This window comes from Lepus europaeus, chromosome 21 (assembly GCF_033115175.1).
Source record: "Lepus europaeus isolate LE1 chromosome 21, mLepTim1.pri, whole genome shotgun sequence".
NCBI lineage: Eukaryota > Metazoa > Chordata > Mammalia > Lagomorpha > Leporidae > Lepus > Lepus europaeus.
Genome location: NC_084847.1, coordinates 51,983,153 through 52,010,921, shown reverse-complemented (window position 1 = coordinate 52,010,921; position 27,769 = coordinate 51,983,153). Strand labels below are relative to the sequence as shown.

At 56.6% G+C, this 27,769-nt stretch overlaps 1 protein-coding gene across 7 annotated transcripts in view; it reads left to right on the top strand.

Annotated features, from left to right (window-relative positions):
* The window catches only part of STYXL1 (serine/threonine/tyrosine interacting like 1), a 42,954-nt gene that overhangs the window by 12,465 nt on the left and 2,720 nt on the right, over positions 1–27,769 (top strand). The window contains exons 2-8 of one of the 7 annotated variants that reach the window (XM_062179595.1): positions 4,914–4,975; positions 8,952–9,108; positions 11,825–11,970; positions 16,611–16,756; positions 22,172–22,269; positions 24,052–24,164; positions 24,806–25,914. In XM_062179595.1, the coding sequence (XP_062035579.1) occupies positions 8,970–9,108; positions 11,825–11,970; positions 16,611–16,756; positions 22,172–22,269; positions 24,052–24,164; positions 24,806–25,171 (1,008 nt within the window). In that variant the 5' untranslated portion in view covers positions 4,914–4,975; positions 8,952–8,969 and the 3' untranslated portion in view covers positions 25,172–25,914. Of the gene's footprint in view, positions 1–4,913; positions 4,976–8,951; positions 9,109–11,824; positions 11,971–16,610; positions 16,757–20,812; positions 20,907–22,171; positions 22,270–24,051; positions 24,165–24,805; positions 25,919–27,769 lie in introns of those variants that run through there. The other 6 variants (XM_062179594.1, XM_062179600.1, XM_062179599.1 and 3 more) reach the window with 6 other exon arrangements.

Sequence of the window (27,769 nt, the reverse complement as noted above, 5' to 3'; positions counted from 1 at the left end):
ATTTATTTATTTTTTTGACAGGCAGAGAGTTAGTGAGAGAGAGAAAGAGAAAGGTCTTCCTTCCATTGGTTCACCCCCTAAATGGCCACTATGGCCAGCGTGCTGCACTGATCTGAAGCCAGGAGCCAGGTGCTTCCTCCTGGTCTCCCATGTGGGTGCAGGGCCTAAGGACTTGGGCCATCCTCCACTGCACTTCCAGGCCATAGCAGAGAGCTGGCCTGGAAGAGGGGCAACCGGGACAGAACTGGCGCCCCAACCGGGACTAGAACCCGGGGTGCTGGTGCTGCAGGCAGAGGATTAGCCTATTGAGCCGCGGCGCCGGCCCGGCCTATTAGTTCTAACTTGTAGTTGAGTCTCTAGGTAGGGTCTTCTGCATATATGACCATGTCTTTTGTACACAGAGAGATTTTGACCTTTTTCTTTCCAATCTGGGTGCCTTTTGTTTCTGGTTTCATTGCTAACTCCCTTCTATACTGTTCTGAGCGTTTTCTTGACATGAATGGCTGTGGAAACTGTGGAACTACTTCCTCATCTACTGAGATGGGTTCTCATGTTCCATTCTGTCCGTGTGGTGTAGCACATGGATTGCTGTTGTGTTTGGAGCCATCCATGCATTCCGGGGGTGCATCCCACTGGGCCATGGCAGGGAATTGGATCGGAAGTGGAGCAGCCAGCACGTTGCCCCTGTGGGACTGGCATTGCAGGCGGTGGCTTAGTGCCCCACACCACAGTGCCGGCTTCCCACAGAGAGTCTTGAAAGCAGCTAGACAGAAGTGACCCATCACGAAGGATCCTCAACAAGACGATCAGATTGCTCGTCAGAAACCTTGGAGGCCGGGGCAGGCGGCTGACACACTCTAATTGCTAAGAGAAAAAAACCAAGCATCCTATACCCGGTCAAGTTGCCCTTCAGAAGCGAGAGAGAAAATCCGATGTTTCTTTTCTTTTCTTTTTTTTTTTTTTTTTTTTGACAGGCAGAGTGGATAGTGAGAGAAAGACAGAGAGAGGTCTTCCTTTTGCCATTGGTTCACCCTCCAATGGCCGGCGCACCGTGCTGATCCGAAGCCAGGAGCCAGGTGCTTCTCCTGGTCTCCCATGCGGGTGCAGGGCCCAAGCACTTGGGCCATCCTCCACTGCCCTCCCGGGCCACAGCAGAGAGCTGGCCTGGAAGAGGAGCAACCGGGACAGAATCCGGTGCCCCAACCAGGACTAGAACCCAGTGTGCCAGTGCCGCAGGTGGAGGATTAGCCTAGTGAGCCGCGGCGCCGGCCTAAAATCCGATGTTTCTAGATCACAAACACTGAGGGAGTTCGTTAGCACTGGACTCATTCTGCAGGAAGCACTAACAGAATCCTGCAAAGTAGCAAAAAAAGGATACCCAGCAGTAGCTCATTGTTGAGGAAGTAATAAAGATCTCAATACAGATAAGCAGACGGGCAATCAGAAAAGCTAGTACTGTTTGCTCTTCGGCTTCAACGGTTGATGCACTTAAAACAGTTATGTTTTGGGGCACACGGTATGAGAATTTTGTACCAGCAACCTAAGAGTGGGGAGAGGACTGTAAGGGAGCAGAGTTTTTGCTCCTTGAGGTTAAGCCGGTATGAATGCGGGTGGGAGCCTTCTAACTTCGGGGTACTGCTGTGGTCGGGATGCACTTTGTCCTCCCAGGGTTCATGGGTAGAAGCTGGGTTCCCATCGCGGTAGTAAAGAGGCGGAGGGGCCTTTGACAGGTTGGACCTGTGGGATGTAGCGAGGCCACCGCGTGGCCCTTGGCAGGGGCTCAGTGCTGGGGCTATGCAGTGAGTTCTTGTGGGAGCAACACGGTGCCTCCCTGCTTCCTGGCCCCATCTCACCACATGGTGGTCTCCACACATACTCCCACCAGCGTGACGCCAGGGCCGGGCAGAAGCAGGCGCCATGCTCTTGGTCTTCCCGTACTGTGCACTGAGCCTGCCTTCCTTACACACTACCCAGCCCACGTTCATTATTGCCATGGAAAATGCCCTAATACGGGCATCAAATGTAACCCCCCGGTAACCACCAAGAAAGTGGGCAAACGCAACACGTACGCACGGCAGGAAATGAGAAGGGACTTCACCACCCAAGACCAACTAAACACACAGTGACGGACAGCAAAAGCTGCAAGACACAGGGAACAAATGGCAGAAGAGTAGAATTGAGTCTTTATCTGTGATTGCTTCGGATGGATTAAGCTCCCAATCAATAGATAAAGGTTGGCAGAATGGGTTAAAATTTCTCCATCTGTGCGCTGTCTACAGAGATGCACTTTCGATCCAAAGACACAAATAGGTTCCAAGTAAAAATGTAGGAAGACACTCCAAATAGTAACCAGAATAAAGCAGAGATGGTCCTAGTAACAGCAGGTAATCCTTGAATATTAGAAAGCAGAGGGGTTGGTGTTGTGCGGCGGCATGGTAAGCTGCTGGCATCCCATATCAGAGCGCCGGTTCTAGTCCCGGCTGTTCTGCTTCCAGTCCTGTTCTCTGGACTGGAAATGTGCCTAGGAAGGCCGCAGACGATGGCCCAAGTAATTGGGCTCCTGCTACCCAGATGGGAGATGCAGATGGGGTTCCTGTCTCCTGGCCTTGACCCAGACCAGCCCTGGCCGCTGTGGCCATTTGGGGAATGAACCAGTGGATGGAAGATTGAGCTCTTTCTCCCTCGCCCTCTTTCTCCCTCTGTTACTCCTTGTTTCATTCATTCTTTTTTAAAAAGATTTATTTATTTGAAAGGGAGCGAGAGAGATCTTCCCTCCCTTGGTTCAGTCCTCAATGTCCACAAGAACAGGGGCTGAGCCCCGCTGAAGCCGGGAGCTCCAGCCGTGTCTCCCGCATTTGAACCATTGCCTGCTGCTCCCTGTGCACGTCACCAGGAAGCCGGATCGGAACCAGCCTTCCCCCCGGGGTGTGGGCTTCACCGTGCGACGTGCAGCAGCTCTTGAGGGCGGCTAGGGTCGTGCTTGACTCTGTTCCTTCCCCGTGATGGCGTGTTGGCTCCGGTTCTCCGTGCCTGCCGTGCGGTTTGGCTTGTTACGAACTCCTCTTTCCAGGGGAGCAGAGAAGGTGTCTATGGGAAGCTTTTGCGATGCATCTTCACAGAGCTCCCCAAGTGCCAATCGTCTGTGGATCCAGTGTCTGCACAAAACAGGCCTGGTCTCGGCTCCCTGGGGGTGTTTGTTTTGACAGAGTTAGAGAGAGACAGAGAGAAAGGTCTTCCTTCCGTTGGTTCACCCCCTAAATGGCTGCTACGGCTGGCGCTGTGCCGATCCAAAGCCAGGAGCCAGGTGCTTCCTCCTGGTCTCCCATGCTGGTGCAGGGACCCAAGCACTTGGGCCATCCTCCACTGCACTCCCAGGCCACAGCAGAGAGCTGGACTGGAAGAGGAGCAACTGGGACAGAACCTGGCGCCCCAACCAGGACTAGAACCTGGGGTGCTGGTGCCACAGGCAGAGGATTAGCCAAGTGAGCCTGGCGCCGGCCAAGGGGGTGCTTTTTAACCCCCTGCCTCACATGGGTGGGCAGAAACATCTTCGTGTGTGGTCCCCCCACCCCCCACAAGTAGAGCAGAGATCTGTTAGGTCTCAGGTTTTACGCGTGAGGCTTGGCTCCTGTTCCACATGCCTCCTGCCGTTGAAGGGAGTGACACCCGGCGAGCCGTCCTGCCCGGGCGTCAGCGTGTTGTGTCAGCTCCTGTGCTCTGCTCTCGGGTCTGAGTCTGGGTCTAAAACCCAGCGGGGCCTTAGTGTGAGCGTGATCGCCTTTGCTCTCTGGCCTCCCCAGCTTTTTGGAGAAAATCCCTCTCCCATCAGCGATCCAGTCTCACTGCCCTTTGAGGGGATGTGGGGGTTATAATGGGGGGGTCATGCTGCGAGAAGCCCACAGTGTGAGACTGCCCACCCCCGAGTCTCAAACTGACCACTATCGCCTGCCTGCCAAACAGACATGAGGGAGCTTCACAAAGCTCGTGGCAAATGGAGTTAAAGTTTCTTTTGTGCAAAAAATAAATAAAAATCCATGCATACGAGGGGTATTCAAAAATATATGAAAATGTGTAATACTAAAAACAAATCTGGATTTTGACATTTTTGCATGAGTATAAACATTTTTTTTAAAAAAAGGTTTATTTGGCTGGCACTGTGGCCTAGTGGATAAAGCTGCCGCCTGCAGTGCCGGCATCCCATATGAGTGCAGTTCGAGTCCTGGCTGCTCCACTTCTGATCCAGCTCTCTGCTACGGCCTGGGAAAGCAGTGGAAGATGGCACAAATCTTTGGGCCCCTGTACCCACATGGGAGACCCGGAAGAAGCTCCTGGCTCCTGGCTTCAGATCAGCCCAGCTCCAGCCATTGCCACCAATTGAGAAGTGAAGCAGTGGATGGAAGACCTCTCTCTCTCTCTCTCTCTCTCTGCTTCTCCTTCTCTGTCTGTGTAACTCTGACTTTCAAATAAATCTCTCTCTCTTTTTTTTTTTTTTAAAGAAGGTTTATTTATTTGAATGGCACAGTGGCAGAGGCAGAGAGAGAATATGCTGGTTCACTCCCCAGATGGCTGTAATGGCCGGAGCTGTGCCAATCCAAAGCCAGGAACTTCTTCTGGATTTCCCATGCAGGAGCAGGGGCCCAAGGACTTGGGCCATCTTCCACTGCTTTCCCAGCCATAGCAGAGAGCTGGATCAGAAGTGGAGCAGCCGGGACTCGAACCGACGCCCATGTAGGATGCCAGCACTGCAGGCAGCAGCTTTACCTGCTAGGCCACACGGCAGCCCCACGAGTATAAACAATGAGCTCCATTTTCCGCGAGCTCATGGAGGCATTCCCGTCGATGGCGATGGGAGGACTTTGACCTTGCGTTCCCTCCCGGGGCCGGCGTTCAGCAACGTCCTTTTCGCTCCACAGATGTTCGATCCAAACGGGAGTATGACGAAAGCCACGTGATCACGGCCATCCGGGTGAAGAAGGTGTGCGGGCCGGGGGCAGGGCAGGCCAGTCCCGTGGCGGGAGGGTGGGCAGGCATGGGAGATGGTGTCCTCCGTCCTTGGGGAGCCCCCTGCCCTAGGGTACTGCGGGCCACAGGCAGGACTGCTGTCTCTGTAGCTACTGGTGTGGGGGAGGGTCCACACCTCTCACGTGTTCCCCAAAGCGTCTCCTCCCCCATCACAGCAGCTCCGTTCCCCTAGATACACACTCAAGTCCAGGCTCTGTCCCGGACTCCAGGGCTACAGCAGAGTGCGAGATGCCCTCCGTCCATTGCCCCCGCCCCAGGAAGCTTCTGTTCTACCCAGTGACCAGGCAGTAAGCCGTGGAGAGTCGCTGCACCCCAAAGACGGCAGTCCTTCCCTCCTCTCCCTGTTCCCGACAGGTGGGCAGACCCCTACAGAAGTCCCCGTGCCCTCTCCCCACGCCCACAAGCCCGTGGCAAGCCCGGCCGCCTTCGCTTGCATCCGTCCCTGGCCTCTGCAGGCCCGACTAGGTTCTTGCTCACTTCCCTGGTCTCCTCTCTCCTCGGTCCTGCTCCGTTTTCGCCTTGTGTCACCGCCTGCAGGTGACTGCTGGGCTGTCACCCTTCTGGAAGGACGTCACCCAGGCTCACAGCTCCAATCATCACGTGCAACTGGTAGTCCTGCCAAGTTGATTCTAAAACATGGTCTTGGCAGATCCCCGCTCTTGCTTCCCACCCCCACGGCCTCTGGGCCTCGCGTCCTCCCTCCGTGTCCTTTTCCTAACCTGGCTCCTGTGCTTTCCCAGGGTTGGCCAGTTGCCTCGGCCCATTCCCGCCCAGCAGTGCCCACTTTGTCTCTGCCTGGGTTTTCAGTCCCCTGGCCACAGCCTCTTGCTCTTGGTCCCTGTTTCAGACGTTTCTCTGCTTTTTGTGACCTATTCCAAGCCCCTCCGCGTTAGGGGGACCTCAGCTCCCAGCTCAGCTGTGAAGTCTGCGTACTCCCCTGATGCTGACGGAAGAGAAATGTTCTCTCTCCTCGAGCTTTCGCTCGGGTTTGACGGCTCTTGCCCGCACCTCCCCAACTTCCCGGGGAGCACGGTGAGACCGTCAGGGACTCCCCGGCCCCAGCAGGACGAGAAGCTGCCCAGCTTGGCTCTCCCAGCCCTCCCCTACCCACTGCAGCCTCCTCACGGTCACGCTCCCCTGGTTCTAAGTCACACACATGCTTCCCATTTAACGTGGGGGGCTCATTTTCCCCCAGAAGCAGGTGGGGGAGACGTCTGTTGTTGTTCTGCTCCCCCACCGTCTTGAGGGGGCTCTGCCTCTCCCCGCTCCACCCATTGGTGCTCCCTGAAGAAGCATCCGCGCACCGACCATGCTGCGGGGTGTTTGGACAGAAAAACGAAGCAGCCCGGCTGGATTCATATCCAAACGACTGCGCCCGGGAACAAAGCAGTGGTTGCCTTTTGTACAAGCTTGGTTTCTTTGTCTCCCTTCCGTGGTTACACACAATCCCATTGCCTGCTTGAAGGCTACAGGGTCGCTATAAGGTTGCCCATGCGTATATAGTTACTGACGCCCTTTGTTTGTTCTGGGAGGGTCCTTAACTTTCTCTTTGCAACGTCCCTACCTCAGCCACAGCGACTGGCCATGGGGAGCCAATCAGAATTGGAATCTAAGAAGGGTATGTGCCTCCAACCTGGCGGTGGAATTGGGGGCATAGCCAAGGGCAGGGCCTTGGGGAGAGAGCCCGAGCCAGGCATGGGTGTGAGTCCTGGTTCAGGTCTCCCTGGAAGCCGGTTGCCGCCTTGCCCCACCTGGGCCACTGGAACAGGGTTTGATGAGTATCTTGTTAAGGTGGCTTATGACTGACATTAGAGGATGTCTTAAAACCTGGGCGATGTGGCTGTGTGACCCCCTGCACGTGGGGCTGTCTCGGGCCTGGGCTCTGACAGCCACGGTGCATCTACTTGTCTGTGTCTCGGATGCTGTCCCCGCCAGCATCTCCCAGGTGCTCGGTACATATGGGCTCAGACAGACGGCAGGAGGCTGTTCCTGCCCCAGCCCATGTCCAGCTGGGAAATTTCCTGCTGGTCCCCACCATCCCAGGTGCCTCCTGCTCGTCTTCCAGGTTGTCTTGGACATTTGTGTTCTCTCTCTCTCTCTCAGGTAAAGATGCTGCCTACAATACCTGCAACATGTATGGGTGCCACTTCGAGTCCTGGCTGCTCCACTTCTGTTCCAGCTCCTGGCTGATGGCCTGAGCAAAGCAGCAGCAGATGTTCCAAGTGCTTGGACCCCTGCACCCACATGGGAGACCCAGAGGAAGCTCCTGGCTTTGGCCTGGCCCAGCCCTGGGCCGTTGGAGCCATCTGGGGAATGGACCAGCAGATGGAATATCTCTCTCCCCCTCTCTCCGTAATTCTGACTTTCAGATACATTTTTTTTTAATTTTTGACAGGCAGAGTGGACAGTGAGAGAGAGAGACAGAGAGAAAGGTCTTCCTTTGCTGTTGGTTCACCCTGCAATGGCCACCGTGGCCGGTATGCTGCGGCCGGTGCACCACGCTGATCCGAAGGCAGGAGCCAGGTGCTTCTCCTGGTCTCCCATGGGGTGCAGGGCCCAAGCACTTGGGCCATCCTCCACTGCCTTCCCGGGCCATAGCAGAGAGCTGGCCTGGAAGAGAGGCAACCGGGACAGAATCCGGTGCCCTGTCTGGGACTAGAACCCGGTGTGCCAGCGCCGCTAGGCGGAGGATTAGCCTGTTGAGCCATGGTGCCGGCCCAGATACATTTTTAAAATTCTGTTTATTTGAAAGAGTTACAGAAAGGTCTTCCATCCGCTGGTTCACTTCCCAATGGCCGCAACAGCTGGAGCTGAGAAGCCAGGAGCTTCTTCCAGGTCTCTCACACAGGTGCAGGGGCCCAAGCACTTGGACCATCCTCCACTGCTTTCCCAGGTGCATTAGCAAGGAGCTGGATCAGAAGTGGAGCAGCCAGGACTTGAAGTGGTGCCCATATGGGATGCTGGTGCTGCAGCCTGGGGCTTTAACCTGCTGCGCCACAGCTCTGGTGCCTAAATAAATCTTTAAAAAGACAGTCCCGCTAGCGGGTGCGTGCTGGGGCGCTCGCCTCGACCAGACCAGGTTGTGACTCAGGTTCCCCTGATTCACTTGAGTTTATGGGGAGCATTGTGAGCATAAGAAGTGTAGATGTGGCTGCCAGCCGGCCGGCCTCTCTGAGCGCTGGGACGCCCTTTTGGGTCCTGTGTGGTTCTGGAACCACAAAACCGCATCACCTCCCCCAGCACTCTCCCGGTCTCCCCGGTGGTCACTGTGGCCCTGCTCTGTGACCCACCCTACGGTGACTAAGCCTTTCCCTGCCTTGCCTGCTCACCCACTGCTCTCTGCCCCATGGCTTATCTGCCCATGCATTCACTTAACTGTATCTGTGCCTTATACCACGTGCCAGGCGCTTTTCACTTGACCATGCTTAGGGCCCGCCCATGTGCCGCCAACCATTTACTTAACCATATTGAGAACCTGTCCACATGCCAGACACTGTTCTAGAGGCTCTGATACATCAGTGATGTAAACAACAACAACAACAAAAAGACAAAAAGCCCAGTTCCCACAGAATTCCATTTGGTCACAGCCATTCTCGTGACCCCTGCTCGCTCGCAACTCCTGTTGACCTGAACCTTCAGTTCGCCGCCCCCCTGTCTGGGGGTTTTAGGACCCCGCTGCCAGCCGCTCTCCCAGAGTTGGCCACGGTGCCAGGACAGAGGGCTGCAGCCCTTGGCTCCGATCCCCGGCCCAGTCAGTTGTGGTCAGCTATTTTTCAGAAGGGGTGTGGGTGTGGAAAACCCTCGGTGTTGAACGGACTTGCTGTCCACTCTTCGGAGCTTCTGGCCTGTGGCCAGAGGTGGGGGTGGGGGGCTCCTCCCGGAACCTATGCTCCGTGGAACCCCCCATCACAGGCCTCTGCCTTCCTCAGAGGGGCCCCGAGTTTCTCATGCTGGAGTCCGTGGACCTGGAGTGCGTGAGGTACTGTGTGGTGTACGACAGCAACACCAGCTCCCTGGAGGTTCCCTTGAAAGATGGTGACGATGAAGACGACGAAGACAACGCGGACTCTGAGGATTCCATCCACGGTCGGTGGCTTCTTTAAAAAAATATTTTATTCAAAAAGCAGAGTTACAGAGAGAAAGAGAGGGGGAGAGGGAGAGAGGTCGGTCTTCCATCCACTGGTTCACTCCCTAAATGGCCGCAACAACTAAGGCTGGCCCAGGCTGGAGCCAGGAGCCTGGAACTCCATCTAGGTCTCCGATGTGAGTGCAGGGGCCCAAGCACTTGGGCCATCTTCTGCTGCTTTCCCAGGTGTATTAGCAGGCTCCTGTGCCTCGGGAGGAACCCTGCCTGGCTTCCCAGCTCAGCGGCTGCAGGTTCTGGCCCCACAGAAACGCTAAGACAGGTAATGCTGGCTGTTTGGAGTTGCTGAGCTCCGGAAAATGTGCAGGCGTGACCTTTCCAAGGGAGGAGTTTGCAAGGGATGTGTGTTTTTGTTTTTGTTTTTTAATTTATTTATTTGAAAGTTTGAAAGAGTTACACAGAGGAGAGAGAGAGAGTCTTCCATCTGCTGGTTCACTCCCCAGATGGCCACAATAGCTGGAGCTGCACTGATCCAAAGCCAGGAGTCAGGAGCTTCCTCCGGGTCTCCCACCCAGGTGCAGGGGCCCAAGGACTTGGGCCATCTTCCACTGCTTTCCCAGGCCATAGCAGGGAGCTGGATGGGAAGTGGAGCAGCTGGGACTAGAATCAGCGCCCATGTTAGATGCCGGCACTGCAGGTGGTGGCTTTACCACTATGTCACAGCGCTGGCCTCAGGGATGTGTTTTTAAACCACCACACCTGGTGAGCGTGGGGCCAGCATTCGAGCCCAGGTGGTTTGGCTCTGTCTCGTGTCCCAAAGCTTGGAGGTCAGTGCAGGGTCACCCCAGCCTCAAGCTGGGAGCGTTCAGTCCCTGAAATGTGGAAGTCCCGCCTGCTCTCCGTACAGTTCCTGGCTTTGGAGTGAGCACCCCTGGCCATTGGTTGGGGGGGGGCTCTCCCTCCTGTGGCTCAGGAGTAGGTATGTGTAAGTGCGGTTCTAGAGCCCAGGCACTCACGCTGGCTGCCACTGGGTGGTGCTAATCTCTGGCTGTGATGAAGCCGGCTTCTGAGACTTGGTTCCCTGGAGGTCCTTGGCTAGGAAGTTGTCCCTTCTTCCCTAGGCCCATCTGCAGGAGTCTGGTCTAGGATTCTGGTCTGGGCCCTGAAACCCTAGGGAACCTTTTATGAACTGACCTCACGGTGCAGAGGGGCTCCTGCTGTCACTCACGAAACCACACCACGCATGTGAGGGTACTTCAACAAGTTTGTGGAAAATGGAATTAAACTAAGTTTCTCTTGGTACCAGAAAATTGAAATTCCTGCATGTGATAGACCTTCAAAAAGTTCACATTAGGAAAAAATTATGCATGGATTTCAGACTTTTTTGGTGTGCAACAAAATGAACTTCTCAAAAAACTTACTGGGCCGGTGTTGCAGCGTAGCAGGTTAAGCCCCCTCCTGCAGTGCCAGCAGCCCGTACGGGTGCTGATGCAAGTCCTGGCTGCTCCACGTGGCGGAGGCGCCCCTGTGTTTGCTTGACTGCGTTATGTGCAGGGTCCAGAACAGACAGATCCATAGGGAGAAACCGGGTGGGTTGGTAACCGGAGCTTGCAGCCGCTGGAGCTGGGAGTTGGGATGCCAATGGGAGGAGCGACTGCAGACTGGCACGGGGTTTCTTTGTGAGACAAAGGAGATGTCCTGAGAGTGATTGGGGCTTCGCTCTGAATAGAGCAGAAACCACCGAAAGTGCATTTCCCACGGGTTCACTGTGTACAGCATGATACACATATGGTAGGAAGGAGTTTAGAGGGAGAGATCCACTTGGTGGGGAGGCTGCTTCTCATATTTGAATCATAACACTCTTCTTTCCTCATATGACAGTACTTCAGTTTGTGGAAAATTGGAATTAAAAGTGTAAGTTCAGGGCCAGTGCTGTGGCATAGCAGGTAAAGCCGCTGCCTGCGGTGCCGGCATCCCATATGGGTGCTGGTTCTAGTCCCGGCTGTTCCACTTCTGATCCACTCTCTGTTATGGTCTGCGAAAGCAGTAGGAGATGGCCGAAGTCCTTGGCCCCTGCACCCATGTGGGAGACCTGGAGGAAGCTCCTGGCTCCTGGCTTTGGATCGGTGCAGCTCTGGCCATTGCAGCCATCTGGGGAGTGAGCCCGTGGATGGAAGACCTCTCTGCCTCTGCCTTTCAAATAAAAAAATCTTATAAAAAGTATGGGTTCATTTTGGTACAAAAACTGTTTTTTTCCAATAATACAGGGGAAATGTACTCTTTAAGACTGTTCATGGATTTCAACATTTTTGGCACCCAAATTAACTCACTTTAAAAAAAAAATTATGTGAAGCAGAGAGAGGATCTTCCGTCCACTGGGTCACTTCCTAAATGGCTGCAAAAGCCAGGTGGAAGCCAGGAGCTTCCTCTGGGCCTCCCACGTGGAGAGCAGGGCCCAAGCACTTGGGCCATCTTCTTCTGCTTCCCCAGGCCATAGCAGAGAGCTGGGTCAGGAGTAGAGAAGCTGGGTCTCGGACCTGTGCCCATGTCGGGTACCAGTGCTGCAGGCAGCAACTAACCCACTGTTACCCCACTTCTATGGGCCTGAAGGAGCCTCCTCCTCGCTGCAGCTTCTCAAATCATTGTTTTCGGGAAAAGAGGGGCCCCCATACCAGCTCGAGACAGGGGGACGCTCACCTCTGGGGTCTCCGCTCTCAGGGCTGGCGTCCGGAGCGGCCGTGCAGTACGCCCGGCTCCTCGCCCACCTCACCCGCCACCCCATCCTCATCCTGAAGGGGGGCTACGAGCGCTTCTCGGCCCGCTACCACTTCTTCCAGACGCAGAAGATCATCTGGATGCCCCAGGTGAGGCAGGGCCGCTGCGTGCGCAGCCCGGCTCAGTGGATGGGCTGGAGGGGGGGCGGGGGCTGGGGGCAGGGAGAGGAGACTGGACGGGCACAGCCCGGCTCAGTGGATGGGCTGGGGCTGGGTGGGGGTGGGGGCTGGGGGCAGGGAGAGGAGACTGGACGGGCACAGCCCGGCTCAGTGGATGGGCTGGGCTGGGGCGGGGGCTGGGGGTGGGGAGAGGAGAGTGGACGGGCACAGTCCGGCTCAGTGGATGGGCTGGGGCTGGGCATGGGCTTGGACTGGGGGCGGGGAGAGGAGACTGGACGGGCACAGCCCGGCTCAGTGGATGGGCTGGGCGGGGTTGGGGGCTGGGGGCTTGGGGGGAGAGGAGAGTGGACGGGCACAGTCCGGCTCAGTGGATGGGCTGGGGCTGGGGCTGGGCGTGGGCATGGGCTGGGGGCTCGAGGGGAGAGGAGACTGCATGGGAGGAATGAACTGGGGGCAGCCGGGAAGCCCCGTCCACCGGTGTGAATAATTTGGCACTGTCAGGTTTAGGCAAAGCCCAGGCCTGTCCCAGGGCAGGGAACGCTAGGGGGAGCTCCAGACAGTGGGCTGTACCCTGTCAAGGAGCATCATGGCTGGAGACCCCGTGTCCACGCCTGACTGATTCTCCAAGCCCTAGCTGGACCTAGGAGTCACAGAAAAAGTGAGGTGACAGCACCCAGCGGGGAGCTCCTGGCCTCCAGGGGATTGGGAGCTGTAACAGACTCTATCACACTGCTCTTCCTATTTTTATGTATTTAACAAAGAATTGTAAAGAAAGGAAAGAAAGCATGGAGTGTGGGGCAGCTCGGGCAGGTCCCCGCTCTGAGCTCGCGGCTGAACCTGCTGGCTTCTCTTTCCGTGCCCCAGATGGCTTCAGGTTGTGGGTGGGGGGCTGGGGCTCAGAGGGACAGCGGTGTGAGGACAGCTCCCCCTCTCCTGGGTCTCACCCCTTTGGCTGCAGGGGGCGGGGGTGGCTGTGTACGGGGTCCACCTTGTGTGACTGCTGCTTGCGAGTGGAAAGGAAGTGCCCCGGGCGGCCTCTGGGTGCTGCTGCTGGGTTTCTTGGGGGGCCCTGTTCAGCCTCACCCCATCCCCTTCTCTCGCCACTGATCTCCCCAAGAGAGACAGCTGTGTTCCCTTCAGCCACCGCCAGGGGTCCCCTCAACCTCTCCCCTTCCCTGGGCAGCCCAAGGCCGCGGCTGCCGCACTCCAGCCTGGCTTTGTGATATGGTTGGGGACCTCTGAGGGCATAGCTGTTCCCAAATCCATGCTGTGCTTGGGGAGCAATGCCCGCCTTCACTAGGACCCCCGCTCAGCTGGGGTGTGCCCTGTCTCTGAGCCCCCTCAGCCGACTTTGCCAAGTGTGGGCCACTCCTTTCTCTGCTGATATTTCACCCTCCCTTAAAAACAATTATTTGGGGCCGATGCAGTGGTGTAGTAGGCTAAGCCTCCACCTGGGGTGCCAGCATCCCCTCTGGGTGCCAGTTCGAGTCCCGGCTGCTCCGCTTTTGACCCAGCTCCTGGAAGATGGGTTGAGTTCTTGGGCCCCTGCACCCTCATGGGAGAGACCTGGAAGAAGCTCCTGGCTTTGGATCGGCACATCTCCGGCTGTTGTGGCCATTTGGGGAGTGAATCAGTGGATGGAAGATCTCTCTGTGTCTGTAACTCTGCCTTTCAAATTAAAAAATCTTAAAAAAAAAAAAACTTATTTGAAAGGAAGAGAGAGACAGAGAGCTCCCATCTGGTGGTTCTCTTCCCCAAATGCCCACGAACCCGAGGGCCAGGCCAGGCTGAAGCCAGGAGCCAGGAACTCCATCTGGGCCTCCCATGAGGGTGACGGGGACCTAAGCACTGTGCTGTCACCTGCTGCCTCCCAGGCTCCCTGGGGGGAGGGGAGGAAGACGTGGGGCTCTGTGTGGCTAGGTTCCCTCTCATGGTGTCACCCAGCATTCCCGTGCGCTTGTCTTTAGAGCCCAGTGTTTCTGTATCATCCCTTCTTCCGGCCTGAGCCGCCCAACCGCAGAAAAAGGAAGTGGGTTTGAAAGCAGCAGGAAGAGAGTTGATTGATGTGCTTTGAGTTTTTACAGAGATTTTTTTTTTTGGTAGCAGAGTTGTGGGGCTCTCCCTGGGCTCTGTCTAGCCTGTGCTGTGTGGGGTCACCACAGGGGAGGGGAGAGGTGACGGCCTGAGGTCAGGGTGAGGGTCTGATGTGGATGATGGGAGCCAGAGGTACTTAAGGTGCGACTTCCCACTTACTTCTGATGTTACTTCAGACGTGAGCCAGAGGACTTTTGGAACTGTTTTTTTACCTTTTTTTTTTTTTTAAAGATTTATTTATTTATTTGGAAGTCAGAGTTAGAGGAGAGGCAGAAAGAGAGAGAGAGAGAGGTCTTCCATCTACTGGTTCACTCCTCAGATGACCACAACAGCCGGAGCTGTGCCGGTCCGAAGCCAGGAGCTTCTTCTGGGTCTCCCACGCGGGTGCAGGGGCCCAAGGACTTGGACCATCCTCTACTGCTTTCCCAGGCCATAGCAGAGAGCTGGATCGGAAGTGGAGCAGCCGGGACTCGAACCAGCACCCATATGGGAGGCCAGCATTGCAGATGGCAGCTTTACCCACTACGCCACAGCGCCGGCCCCTGACTTTTTCTGCTTTTTTTTTTTTTTTTTTTTTTGACAGGCAGAGTGGATAGTGAGAGAGAGAGAGAGACAGAGAGAAAGGTCTTCCTTTTTGCCGTTGGTTCACCCTCCAGTGGCCGCTGCGGCTGGCGCATTGCGCTGATCTGAAGCCAGGAGCCAGGTGTTTCTGGTCTCCCATGGGGTGCAGGGCCCAAGCACTTGGGCCATCCTCCACTGCCTTCCCGGGCCATAGCAGAGAGCTGGCTTAGAAGAGGGGCAACCGGGATAGAATCCGGCACCCCAACCGGGACTAGAACCCGGTGTGCCAGCGCCGCAAGGCGGAGGATTAGCCTGTTAAGCCACGGCGCCGGCCTTTTTCTGCTTTTAAGTTGTTTGTTTGAGAGGCAGAGAGAGAGGCAGATACAGAGCTCCCATCTGCTGGCTCACTCCCCAAATGCCCCCAGCATCTGCGGCTGGGTAGGGAGTGAAGCCAGGGGCTGGGGAACTGAACCACAGCTGCTCAGAGACTGCACTAGCAGGGAGCTGGAGTCAGCCCCGGTGCTCTGCCGACCTGGGACGGGCACACTGGATGCCTGTCCCCGGTTCTGGCCTCTGCCTCTGGGAGCACTGATGGAGGGAAGCTTCCTGGAGCCTGTGGTTGCCAGCGTGCGCCACAGGGGTCAGCCAGGTCACGCAGGTCTGCTGCCCGGACGCACTTGGTCCTGTGACTCCTGCATCCACAGTGCATTGTGGGAGAGCAGTGTTTCTTAGAGCCCACTTTGGGAAGTGAAGAAATCATTCCATGTTTCTCTGCGTTTCAAAGAAACAGAAACCTTTACGGTGCCTTTGGAGCTGGAGTGCCGTGGGCATCCTGTCCCTGCCTCCCGCGCGCCGCTGCTTCGTCAGGGCTGGTTTCCGGGCATCAGCGCCGTGCGGCAGGGATTTGCCCCCCTTGTGATTCCTGGTATTGGAGTCCCCGCTGCTCTGCTTCCAATCAGCTCCCTGCCGATTTCCCTGGGAAGGCAGCAGATGATGGTTCCAATGCTTGGGGCCTGGTCACCGGTGGTGGGAGACCCGGCTGGAGCTCCTGGCTCCTGGCTCCAGCCTGGCCCAGCCCTGGCTGTTGCAGCCACTTGGGGGGTGCACAGTGGCTAGAAGAAGTCTCTGTCTCTCTGTCATTCTGCTTTTTCAAATACATACATATGTACAATCATCTTTAAGAAAAAAAAGATTTTTTAAAAGATTTATTTATTTGAAAGACAGTTACAGAGAGAGAGCGAGAGAGATCTTCCATCTGCTGGTTCACTCCCCAAATAGCCGCAATGGCTGGAGCTGAGCTGAGCTGATCTGAAGCTAGATGCCAGGAGCTTCTTCTGGGTCTCCCACATGGGTGCAAGGGACCAAGGACCTGAGTTACCCTCTGCTGCTTTCCCAGGTGCATTAGCAGGGAGCTGGATCAGAAGTGGAGCAACTGGGACTAGAACCGGTGCCCATATGGGATGCAGGCATTGCAGACCAGGGCTTTAACCCGCTGCACCACAGCACCAACCCCCATGATTCATTTCTAATGGCACTTTATTCTGTGTGAATAGTTTTGTTGTTCCTAGTGTGTTGACATCCTGGTGGTCTCCAAGTTAGTAAAAGGACTGTGCCTGGCTGTCTCACACCTGCCCCAACTGGACACGGTTCTGAGCCACAGGGTCCTGGACTCCAGTCCATGTGCACCTGGCCAGAGGCGAAACGGGTGCCCCGGGGGGAGCCAGCGGTGTGTTGAGAGCTCCGGCCTGGCGCTCCGCACCTCCACGCCACTGGGTCCGAGTCCTCTGTGCACTCGCGCCCGCGCCTCTCGCCAGTCTCTGGAAGCCTGGGCCTCCGTCCTGTCTCCCATCCCAGGGTCGCCCCTCCAAGCAGGTTCCCCGAGCAACCTGTGAGGACAGAAATTCCCCGTCCCCCGGGCCGTGTGCTCACAGCGGCTTCCTCCTCCCCGACCCCAGGAACTGGACGCCTTCCAGCCGTACCCCGTGGAAATCCTGCCAGGCAGGGTCTTCCTGGGCAGCTTCTCGCAGGCCTGCGACCCTAAGGTTCAGAAGGATTTGAAGATCAAGGCGCATGTGAATGTCTGCATGGAGACAGGGCCCTTGTGAGTCGGGGAGGGCCCGGGGGTCTCACGCCCGAGCACCAGGGGCTTCCGTGCGCCTTTGTACAGCCAAAAGGGCTCCTGGGGGGTGGCACGCGCAGGGGCGGGGGCGGCGATGGCCGTGAGCTTCCTGTGTGCCGGGCCGTGTGCTCCCTGCTCTCGACTGAGACCCGATGCCAGTCCCGTAAGTGTCACCATCAGCGGTGCTTTCCTGTATTCGACGACGTGGGGCCAGGGCCCGGGACTACTCTGCTTCCTGTCTCAGGGCCTCTGTGATGTGTGCTTGTGCCTCATTCTCACACACACACTCAGCTGTGTGCACACTCACACGTACACACTCATTCACACACTCGCGTGCTTTCACACATTCACACATACACTCACGGATGCACAGCTGTACTCACATACGTGCACTCATTCACACGTCTGCTCACACACTCATACACTTGCACTCACGTGCACATGTACACACTCATCCACACACACTCACGTATGCTCAGAGACTGATCCACACACACTCATGTATGCTCACTCATTCACACCTACACACTCATTCACACAACCATGTATGCTCACACAAAAACACACATACGCTCACATGTACTCACACATACACATGCACTCACATGTACATACTCATTCACACACACACACACACACTCACGCTCTTTCCCTCACACAGCGTGGTCGCTTGGTCACCAGGATGGCCCTGCACGGCCCTGCTTGTCTGTCTCTGTTGTCTGTGTGCAGTCGGGGTCACCAAGGCCCAGCCCTGCGCACCCCTGCCTGCTTCCAGCTCCTGTTCTCACTGACAGAGACCCCCAGGAGACTGTATGGACCAGCTCTAGAATGCAGCCTGGCGTCTGGAGACAGAAGGTGGCGCCTACAGAGCAGTAGCCCTGACGTATTGATAGGAAAGCAACAGTGCTGTAATATGGCGAGAAAAAGAAATGGAAAAGAAGAAAAGGGCAAACAGAAAATGTTCATTATTCATAGATGACATAATTAGGTACAAAGAAGAGCCAGTTAGACTTAAAAAGTAAGGTTACTGGATACAAGATCAATATACAAATATCAGTTGTTTTTCAGAATGCCAATGAGAAACAGAAAATTAAATTTTAAAAAATTGCAGTATTTGGGTTACACAGAAAGAGAGATGGGGGCTCCTCTGTCTGCTGGCTCTCACCCCAAGTGGCCTCAATACCAGGGCTGGGCCAGCCAGGAGCCAGGAGCCAGGAGCTCCATCCAGGTCCCCTGCATAGGGACAGGGTCCAAAGTACCTGAGCTGTCATTTCCTGCTATCCCAGGCACAGTAGCAGGGAGCTGGGTTGGAAGTGGAACAGCCGGGACTTGAACTGGTGCTCATGTGGGATGCCAGTGTCGCAAGTGGTGGCTTTACCTGCTGTGCCACAGTGTTGGCTCCAGAAAGTTTAAAAAAAAAAAAAACTTAAGATTTATTTACTTATTTAAAGGTCAGAGTTATAGAGAAAAGTAGAGAGAGAGAGAGAGATTTTTTCCATCCGCTGGTTCACTCCCCAAATGGGCACAGTGGCTGGGGCTGGGCCAGGCTTGAAGTCGGGAGCCAGGAGCCTCCTCTGGGTCTCGCATGTGGGTGGCAGGTGCTCAAATACCTGGGCCATTCTCTACTGCCTCCTCAGGCCATAAGCAGGGAGTTGGATCAGAAGTGGAACAGCTGGGACTCCAACTGGACCCACATGGATGCCGGCACTGGCTTGACCCACTGTGCCACAGTGCAGCCCCAGAAAATTATATTTTAAAAATACACAGTTGAGGGGCCAGTACTGTGGTGTAACAGATCAAGCCGCTGCCTGCAGTGCCGGCATCCCATATGGTTGCTGGTTCAAGTCCTGGCTGCTCCACTTCTGATCCAGCTCTCTGGTATGGCCTGGGAAAGCAGCAGAAGATGGCCCAAGTCCTTGGGCCCCTGCACCCGTGTGGGAGAACCGGAAGAAGCTCCTGGCTTTGGATCGGCACAGCTCCGGCCACTGCAGCCGTGTAGGGAGTGAACCAACAGATGTAAGACCTCTCTCTCTCTCTCTCTCTCTCTCTCTCTCTCTCTCTCTCTCTCTACCTTTCAAATAAATAAATTTAAAAAAAAAAGATACAATTGAGTAGCACAGGAATGTTAAATACATAGGAATACAGCCAGTGAATGATGTGTAAGATTTCTACCGAGATGTGCAGCACCACGTGAAGCAGGGAGGAAGATCTAAGTAAATACAGGATCAGCTATGGTGCAGATTAACAGAATCAACCTTGTAGCTGTCAGTTCTTGCCCCATTGATCTGTGGATTCACTGTAATGCCAATAAAGTTCCAATAGCTTTGTAAAAATTGATAAATTCATATGGAAATGTAAAGAGTAGAAATAGCTAAATATTAAAGAACAACAAATGGGAAGTCTTGCTTGGTCAGATACCAATGCATTTAAAAAATACTGACCCAGAGCAGGTGTTGTGGCACCACAGGTAACGCTGCATGTGGGGTGCCTATGTCCCATATCAGAGCGGTGGTTCGACACCCGGCTGTTCCACTTCCAACCCAGCTCCCTGCTGATGCACCTGGGAGGCAGCAGGTGATGGTCCAAGGGCTTGAGTCCCTGCCGCCCACATGGGAGACCCAGATGGAGCTCCTGGCTCCTGGCTTTGACCTGGCCCACCCCCAGCCATTGTGACCCTCTGGGGTGTGAACCAGTGGATGGAAAATTCTCTCTCTCTCCCTCTGTCCCTCTCTCCTCTTTCCTCTCCCTCCCTCCTTTTTTGCCTGTCACTCTGCCTTTCAAATAATCTTAAAAAACCCATCTATCCCAGTAAGGCATTGTGACATTGGTGTGAGGATGGAGAAGTCACCCCAGGGATTAGAATGTAGTTCATGCATAGACGAGGCTGCTTCAGAGAGGAATTAGAAGATACGTTTATTTGGGTGCAAAAATTTTTTGAAATCCATGAGTAGTTTTTTCCAAATACATATTTTCCGTGAATTTTTGGAAGATTTCTTGTATATCCACTTGAATTTTTAAAAAATACCTATTTAGCCGTGGCTCACTAGGCTAATCCTCCGCCTTGCGGCGCCGGCACACCGGGTTGTAGTCCCGGTCGGGGCACCGATCATGTCCCGGTTGCCCCTCTTCCAGGCCAGCTCTCTGCTGTGGCCAGGGAGTGCAGTGGAGGATGGCCCAAGTCCTTGGGCCCTGCACCTGCATGGGAGACCAGGAGAAGCACCTGGCTCCTGCCATCGGATCGGCACGGTGCGCCGGCCGCAGCACGCCTACCACGGCGGCCATTGGAGGGTGAACCAACGGCCAAGGAAGACCTTTCTCTCTGTCTCTCTCTCACTGTCCACTCTGCCTGTCAAAAAAAAAAAAATTACCTATTTATTGGAAACGCAGAGTTGCAGAGAGAGAGAGAGAAAGGTCTTCCATCCTCTGGTTCACTTCCCAATTGGCTGCAATGGCTGGAGCTGCACCGATCTGAAGCCAGGAGCCAGGAGCGTCTTCCGGGTCTCCCACGTGGGTGCAGGAGCCCAAGGACTTGGGCCATCTTCTACTGATTTCCCAGGCCACAGCAGAGAGCTGGATGGGAAGTGGAGCAGCCGGGACTCAAACCAGCACCCATATGGGATGCCGGCACTGCAGGCAGTGGCTGTACCCGCTATGCCACAGCGCTGGCCCCTGATAGTTTTGATGGAGAGAGAATTGAATCCAGAGGTCGCTGTGGCAGGAATTCACACCCTGACAACGGCGTGCACCCTCTCTACACCCACTGTGGCTGCTCACGTCTCTCAGGGGTGTCTTGTAGCTTCAGTATGTTCAGAGCTTGCAGGTCTCATGTCTGGTTTCTTCCTAAGTGTTTGATCTTTTGGATAAAATAAATATTTTAAGAATTCCGGTTTTGAGCCGATTGTTGCTAGGCTGTAGAAATCCCCCAGCCTTTTCCTTCCTGACACTTAGCCCATCGGGTCGGTTCCATTCATGTCTGCCTCCCCTGTCAGACTGGGGACTCCTTGAACCTGGGAAAAGTTTAATTCATCTCATGTCCAGTGGGCTCCAGCTTAAGGTCCGGCCCCCGAGAGGTGCTGAGTGAAGGAATGTCGGAGAAGGATGGCTGGCCGGATGGGCAGAGTGGGAGTGGGAGGTCAGTATGGTGAACTTGCTTGTGGTGGTCCTAGTCCGCCTTATTCCGAGCCTGCTGCAGCCCTGTGCTTGCCCCAGGGGTCTGCATGCCCCCGAGTGTCGCCAGCAGCCCTTCATCTTCCAAAGCAACGCTTACCAAGTCGCTTGTCCACAGAGCGGCCCAGGCTCCCTGCAGGCGTCCTCATGGTGGCCACGCTGCACATGGTCGCTCTCCGTGTTCATGAAGCGCAGCCTCTCGGATGTCCCTGTTGCTCCTCAAACACACGGAGTCCACTGCCTCGCGGGGCCTTGGCCTGTGCAAGTCCCCTGGACCTGTCCTCAGTGCTGGCCTGCCTTGCTCCCTCCCCTCCACTGGCCCCCATGTCCCACCTCCGCGAGGTCTCCCCCGATGGCTCTCTGCATGAGGCTTGTCCACCAAGGCTGTTAACCACACTGCCATCCTGATTCTCAGAAGGTTCCGGGGGTGTGGTTAGTGATGTTGCATTTAACACCTGACACAGGTTCACCCACTCAGTGTTCACGACCCGCGTAAGTGCCAGGTGCTTGCTTGTTGCTTCAGGTTTACTGGGGCCAGTGCTGTGGCTCAGCAGGTAAAGCCGCCGCCTGCAGTGCCGGCATCCCATATGGCTGCCCGTTTGAGGCCCGGCTGCTCCACTTCCCATCCAGCTCTCTGCTGTGTCCTGGGAAAGCAGTAGATGATGGCCCAAGTCCTTGGGTGCCTACACCCATGTGGGAGACCCAGAAGAAGCTCCTGGCTTCAGATCCGCACAGCTCCGGCCCTTGTGGCCAATTGGGGAGTGAACCAGCGGATGGAAGACCTCTCTCTCTCTTCCTCCTTCTCTCTGTGTAACTCTTTCAAATAATTTTTTTAATGTACTTATATATTTGAAAGGAGGAGTTAGAGGTCTTCCATCCCCTGATTCACTCTGAAGCTGGGAGCCAGAAACTCCATCCCACATGGGCTGCAGGGGCCCAAGAACTTGGACCATCTTCCGCTGCTTTCCCAGGAGCATTAGCAGGGAGTTGAATCAGAAGCGGAGCATCCGTGAACCGGAACCAGTGCTGCTATGGGATGCCGGCGTCGCAGGTGGCGGCTTAACCCACTGCCCCACAACACTGGCCCCACGGCCCTTGATTTCCGAGAGAGACTGACCTACCAGCCCACGTCACCCTGATGCCTGCCCAGCAGCCTTCCCCTGTGGTGGGGTCCCTGCCTGGGGCTGCGTGCCAGGCTGCCCCGTTAACCTGTGCTGTTGTCCCGTTCAGCTTCAGAGGCGACGCGGAGAGGCTCCTGCACATCCCCGTAGAGGACTCCCTGGAAGCCGAGGTGTTCCCCTTCCTGCGCCACCTCTGTCACTTCATCGGTGAGGAACTCACGGGCTGGCAGCCAGCCCGTGCCTAGGACACAGAGGAGTCACGGCACCTCCTGCCCTGTTCCTGACTGGGACTCCCAAGGCTCACGAGAGAGAGAGAGCGCACAGGCCTGGCCCGGCGCCGTGGCTCAACAGGCTAATCCTCCGCCTTGCGGTGCTGGCACACCGGGTTCTAGTCCCGGTCGGGGCACCGGATTCTGTCCTGGTTGCCCCTCTTTCAGGCCAGCTTTCTGCTGTGGCCAGGGAGTGCAGTGGAGGATGGCCCAAGTGCTTGGGCCCTGCACCCCATGGGAACCAGGAGAAGCACCTGGCTCCTGCCATCGGATCAGCGCGGTGCACCGGCCACAGCGGCCACTGGAGGGTGAACCAACGGAAAAGGAAGACCTTTCTCTCTGTCTCTCTCTCTCTCACTGTCCACTCTGCCTGTCAAAAAAAAAAAAGCACAGGCCTGGCTGGGGCTGGACAAGTGTAGCTTCTCAGGGGCCCCAGGCACCGTGAGCCCCCTGCACGTTTATCTTGGGGGCACTGGGGCCCAGTCAGAGCTGCAGTCTGGGTGGTACGGTGTGTGTGTGTTCGGGCTTTGGCTGGACTGCAGTGTCCTTCCAGGCCTGTGATACAGTGAGGGTGTCGGCCAACCACGGTGCACAGATTCGGGGAGGCCAGCTCCAGGCTGGGTGCTGGGGACCCGAGCTGTCTCACTGTGTCCCTGCCCTCAGCTGGGCTCGGTGGGGTGGGGTAGGAGGAAGCCCTCAAGCCCTCCTGGCTGTGACTCCACCATCCCCCAGCTCCCTGTGGTCTCAGAACACAGAGCGCAGCGGCCGGTGGCTATCGCTCGTGCCGGAAGCTGGAGCCGAGGATTGAGCCATGAGTCCTGGTGTGGGATGCAGGCTGTTTAACCACGGGGCTGAGATGCCTGTGCCAAGGGCAGGTGTTTAAGTCGATGGGCAGGATTGTCCCTGGCGAGCAAGGTCCCCAGAGAGGGCAAGGCTGAGTCAGGCCACAGCCCCTCCCTGCCCCGGCCCCCACAGCAGCCAGCTTGGCACCTGCACAGCCCCAGCTGGAGCCCTGCGCTAGGGCTGGGGAAGCAGTGTCTTGGCCCAAGCCTCCCTCATTTGCCTGGCAGGCGTCTGCTGTCGCCTGACCAGGGTGTGACCCTCAGCCAGCAGAGCCTGGTGGACGTGAAGGCCCTTCTCCAGCCCCCCTTCGCTGGCTGCTCTGGGCTGGTCCTTAGGGTGCGTACCTCCATTTCCTGGCCCTGAGTCTGTGACCTTGCACTTGGCGTTGTCTGGCTGCCGTTCTTGGGGTTTATGAGAGCAGCCTAGGATACCAGCTCTGATTCCCCCTGCCCCTCACCGCGGGTGGCTCCCAGCCTCCAGGGCCATGGGATTCCAGCTGACATTTCCTGGCCCTTGGCTGAGCCACGGGACAAGACAAAAACCCTAGGAGGCAGATAGTGGACTGCTAGCCCACTTTCCAGATGAGGAAAACGGTGGCTTTGAGTAACTTGCCCTAGCCCCACAGCCAGCGAGCGGCAGTGTTGGGGTTTGCACATGGGCCACGCTGCCTCTGTCGGTGCCCGTGTGTCCCCACCCTAAGGGACAAGTGACAACCGAGCTTCCTGAGTCAGGAGCCCAGGCTTGCGTCTCTCAAATGCCCGCAAGCGTGAGCACCCCCCGCTGGCCAGCCAGGGAAGTGCGTGATTTGTCCAGGACAACCTGGAAGCTGGCGTCTCCGGGCCACACGTGACCCCCGCGCCCACCCTTCCTTTCGCAGAAGCTCATCTCCAGGTGGGCTCCGCCGTCCTGGTCTTTTCCACCCAAGGGATCGGTCGTAGCTGTGCGGCCGTCATAGCCTTCCTCATGCACGAGAACCAGGAGACCTTGAAGGTAGGCGCCCCCCTCACTGGGGTGGGGGCGGAGCCGGGTGGGCGGAACAGGCTCCAGAGGGGCCCTGGGGCCCTCACTGGGTGGGAGCCGGGAGAGAGGGACAGTAGGGGCAGGGAGCGCCAGCCCTGGGGCATCACCCCGCAGGTGGCACCCAAGTGTGGCAGATGCCAGGCCTCAGGCCGTGAGCTCACAGGTGCGGGGCAGGCCCGGGGACCCAGCCGGGCAGCACCGCTGCCGTCAGTCTGTCCCCAGCACGCGTCTGGGGTCATCCGAGGGAGCACTGCTCGGAGTCCAGACCGTGGTGCTGGCCGGGCTCTGTCAGGGTCCCCCCAAGGGCCTTCCGTCACTCCGAGGGCAGGCCATGGAAAGCCCAGGAGGCTCCGGGCGCCTGACTCCCGGGTTGTGCTTCCTTGGAGACGTGCCACCCCGCCCTGGGCAGCCGGTTCCTGGACTCGGGGGGCTTGGGAAAAGCCCCCAGGCTCCCCAGAGGTGTGTGTAGCAAGGGAGAGACTCAGACCTACCATGGCCCGAGCCCCCTGGCCAGTGACTGGGGGTGTAGACCCGGCTCTTTGGAGGGGAGTTGCAGGCTAGAGAGAGTCTTGGAGTTCCAGCAGCTCCACTGCTGCGTTTATGCCCACAAGGAAGTGAGAGCAAGGGACTCGGAAGACTCACGCAAGTTCACGGCGGCAGCGTTCACAGCACCCACGGGGGGACCGAAGTGTCCTCCATCGGGTGGAAGAGCTGTACAGGTGTGGCCGATGTGCAGTGGAATATTATTCAGCCTCAAAAAAGGAAATTCTTTTAAGGTGTCTTGTATTTTTTTAAGGTTTATTTTATTAGGAAAGCAGAGTGACAGAGATCGATCCTCTGTTCACTGGTTCACTCCCCACATGGCTATGACAGCCAGGGCTGGGCCAGGAGCCCAGAGCTCGCTCCTCAGTCTCTCACATGGGTCTCAGGGGCCCAAGTACTTGGCCCGTCACCTGCTGCCTTCCCAGGTGCCTTAGCAGGGAGCTGGGTCGGAAGCGGAGCAGCCGGGACTCGAAAGAGCGCTCTGATACGGGATGCTGGTGTTGCAGGAGGCAGCATAACCTCCACAACGTGGTGAACCTTGCACCACTTCCCACGCGAGGGCGATCAGAGCGTCCACCCGAGGACTCCCTTTGGTCAGGAGAGCTGGGGTAGCAAAACCAGTGACAAAAAGCGAACGGCGGGCTCCAGAGGCTTGGGGGGGGGGGCGAGCTGGTGTTCAGCTTGGGGAGACAAAGAAGATGGAGTTTGGTGACAATACTGGTAACTCTTACGTGACGAGCGTTTTACCACAATTCGAGAAGGAAATCTGCACTGAGGGCCCGAGGGCCTCGCCTCGCCCTGCCGGGGTGCAGTTTGCTTGATTGGCTTTTCGTGGAGGGGAGTGGGGTTACTGATGCAGCAAGGTTGGGGGAGGGGCTGCTGTGCAGGAGTGGCTCTCGCCCCCTCCCCAGGAACCGGTCCCCGAGGGGCCTCTTGGCTGCCTTGGGAGCTGGCCCCTTCTCCGCTGCTCTGCTGGCACACCTTGACACACACACGCACACACACACACCCGCACACACACACACACACACACCCGCTGCCACAGAGCCCTTGGGAGTTCCCGGGCGTTGAGCCCCCTGGAGTCGCAGATGAGTGACCCTCACCAAGCCCCTGCCCCGCTGTGCTCCCTCCAGCCCTGATGGCCAGTGTGTGCTCTAGCAGGTCACCGTGCTCGCTCTCCCTGGCCCCACAAGAAAGCGGGGGTCACAGACTGCTCGTCCGGGCTGGCTGGGGCAAGTGCAAAGTGGGGCTCCTCCTCCTGCAGGTCCGAGCCCCGCCCTTTCCCGTCCTCTGCTTGTCATTGGCTCTGCAGTGATCAGCGAGTGAGCGGTCCCTGGCCCCTGAGGTCCGGGTGGCCCTGCTCTCGGGAGGAACCTGGGCTCGGGAGGAACATTGCCGGTCCAGAGATGCAGTGTGAATAGCTCTTGCCCAAAGGCGTTGAGCAGCCCGCAGCCGTGTGGCCAGGGAGGGCTGCCCTCTGCCCCCTGGCCCCGTGAGATGGTTAGCTTTCCCTGCTGCCGGCTCAGCTGTGAGGATCCGAGCCCTTGGGAAGGAAGGGTGGGGGCTGCCCATGCCCAGTATCCTGCTTCCTGGGGCCCCGGCTCCGCTCCTCAGGGGCTAAGGCCAAGGGCGGGGGCAGGGAGTGAGTCCGCTGGCCCCCGTGACCTGGGCTTCTGAAGCTTTGGTGTGAGGTCGTGTGGGATCCCGGAGCCAGCAAGCCCTTAAGAAATCTATCACGGTGCCTTTAAACTGCCCAGGGTACCTTTGTCCCCTCCAGGGATTCGGAGAAAAAACCCGGAACTCCCAGGGCACTAGAGGGGTTCACGCCAGGCCGCTGTAGTGGAATGAAAACATCCACGCGGACCCTGCGGCAGGGGCCTTGTCCAGGAGCCCAATGCCTGGCTGCAGAGCCTGGGCTGGGAACAGGGCCTGGAGAGGGCGGGGAGAGCCCTGCCCTTGCCCGGTGTGACCTGGGCACGTCCCTTCACCCTCCGTCCCCTCGGTAGGCAGAATGGGGCCAACGGCACCTGTCCGTCCCACCTGCTGCACCTGCTTTATGGGCTGGAGGGGGCGTATGTGGTCCTCCCCCAAGGGTCTGTTGGGCCTGTCCAGGACTTACTAAGCCTTCCAACTGCACAGCTCTGCCCCCAGGCTGGCTTTTTTTTTTTTTTTATGTAAATGGTAAAATACACTTGACATTTACCATCTTAACCATTTTTAGTGTACAGTTCAGTAGTATAAAGTTCATTCAAGTTGTGCAACCAAGCTCTCTCATTTTGCAAAAACTAAAACTTCTGTAACAATTAAACAACTCCCCACTCCCAACCCCAGGCCCTGGCAACCAGCATCCAACTTTCTGTCTTCACGAGTCTGACTATGGTAGGCACTTGATACAATCTCCCGAGTTCTAAAAAGCTAAGTAACATTCCGTTATGTGTGGATTTTGCCTTTGATTCCATCTGAGCCAGGTACTTTATTTTGGAACGTTATCAATTATGGATTTGATTCTTTGTGTAGATACAGACCTGGTCCTATTGCCTATTTGTTGTTGTTTATTTGAAAAGCAGAGTTAGGGAGAAAAAGGGAGGGATTGATCTTCAGTCCACTGGTTCACCCCCCAGATGGCCACAACAACTGGAGCTTCTTCCGGGTCTCCCATGTGGGTAGCAGGGCCCAAGGACTTGGGCCATCCTCCACTGCTTTCCCAGGACCACTAGCAGAGAGCTGGATTGGAAGTGGAGCAACTGGGACTTGAACCGGTGCCCATACGGGATGCTGGCGCTGCAGGCCATGGCTTAACCCGCTGCACCACAGCACCAGCCCCATATTGCCTATTTCTTGAGTTTTCACTGATTATGTCTTTTTTTTTTTTTTTTTGACAGGCAGAGTGGACAGTGAGAGAGAGACAGAGAGAAAGGTCTTCCTTTTGCCGTTGGTTCACCCTCCAATGGCCGCCACGGTAGTGCGCTGCGGCCGGCGCACCGTGCTGATCCGATGGCAGGAGCCAGGTGCTTCTCCTGGTCTCCCATGGG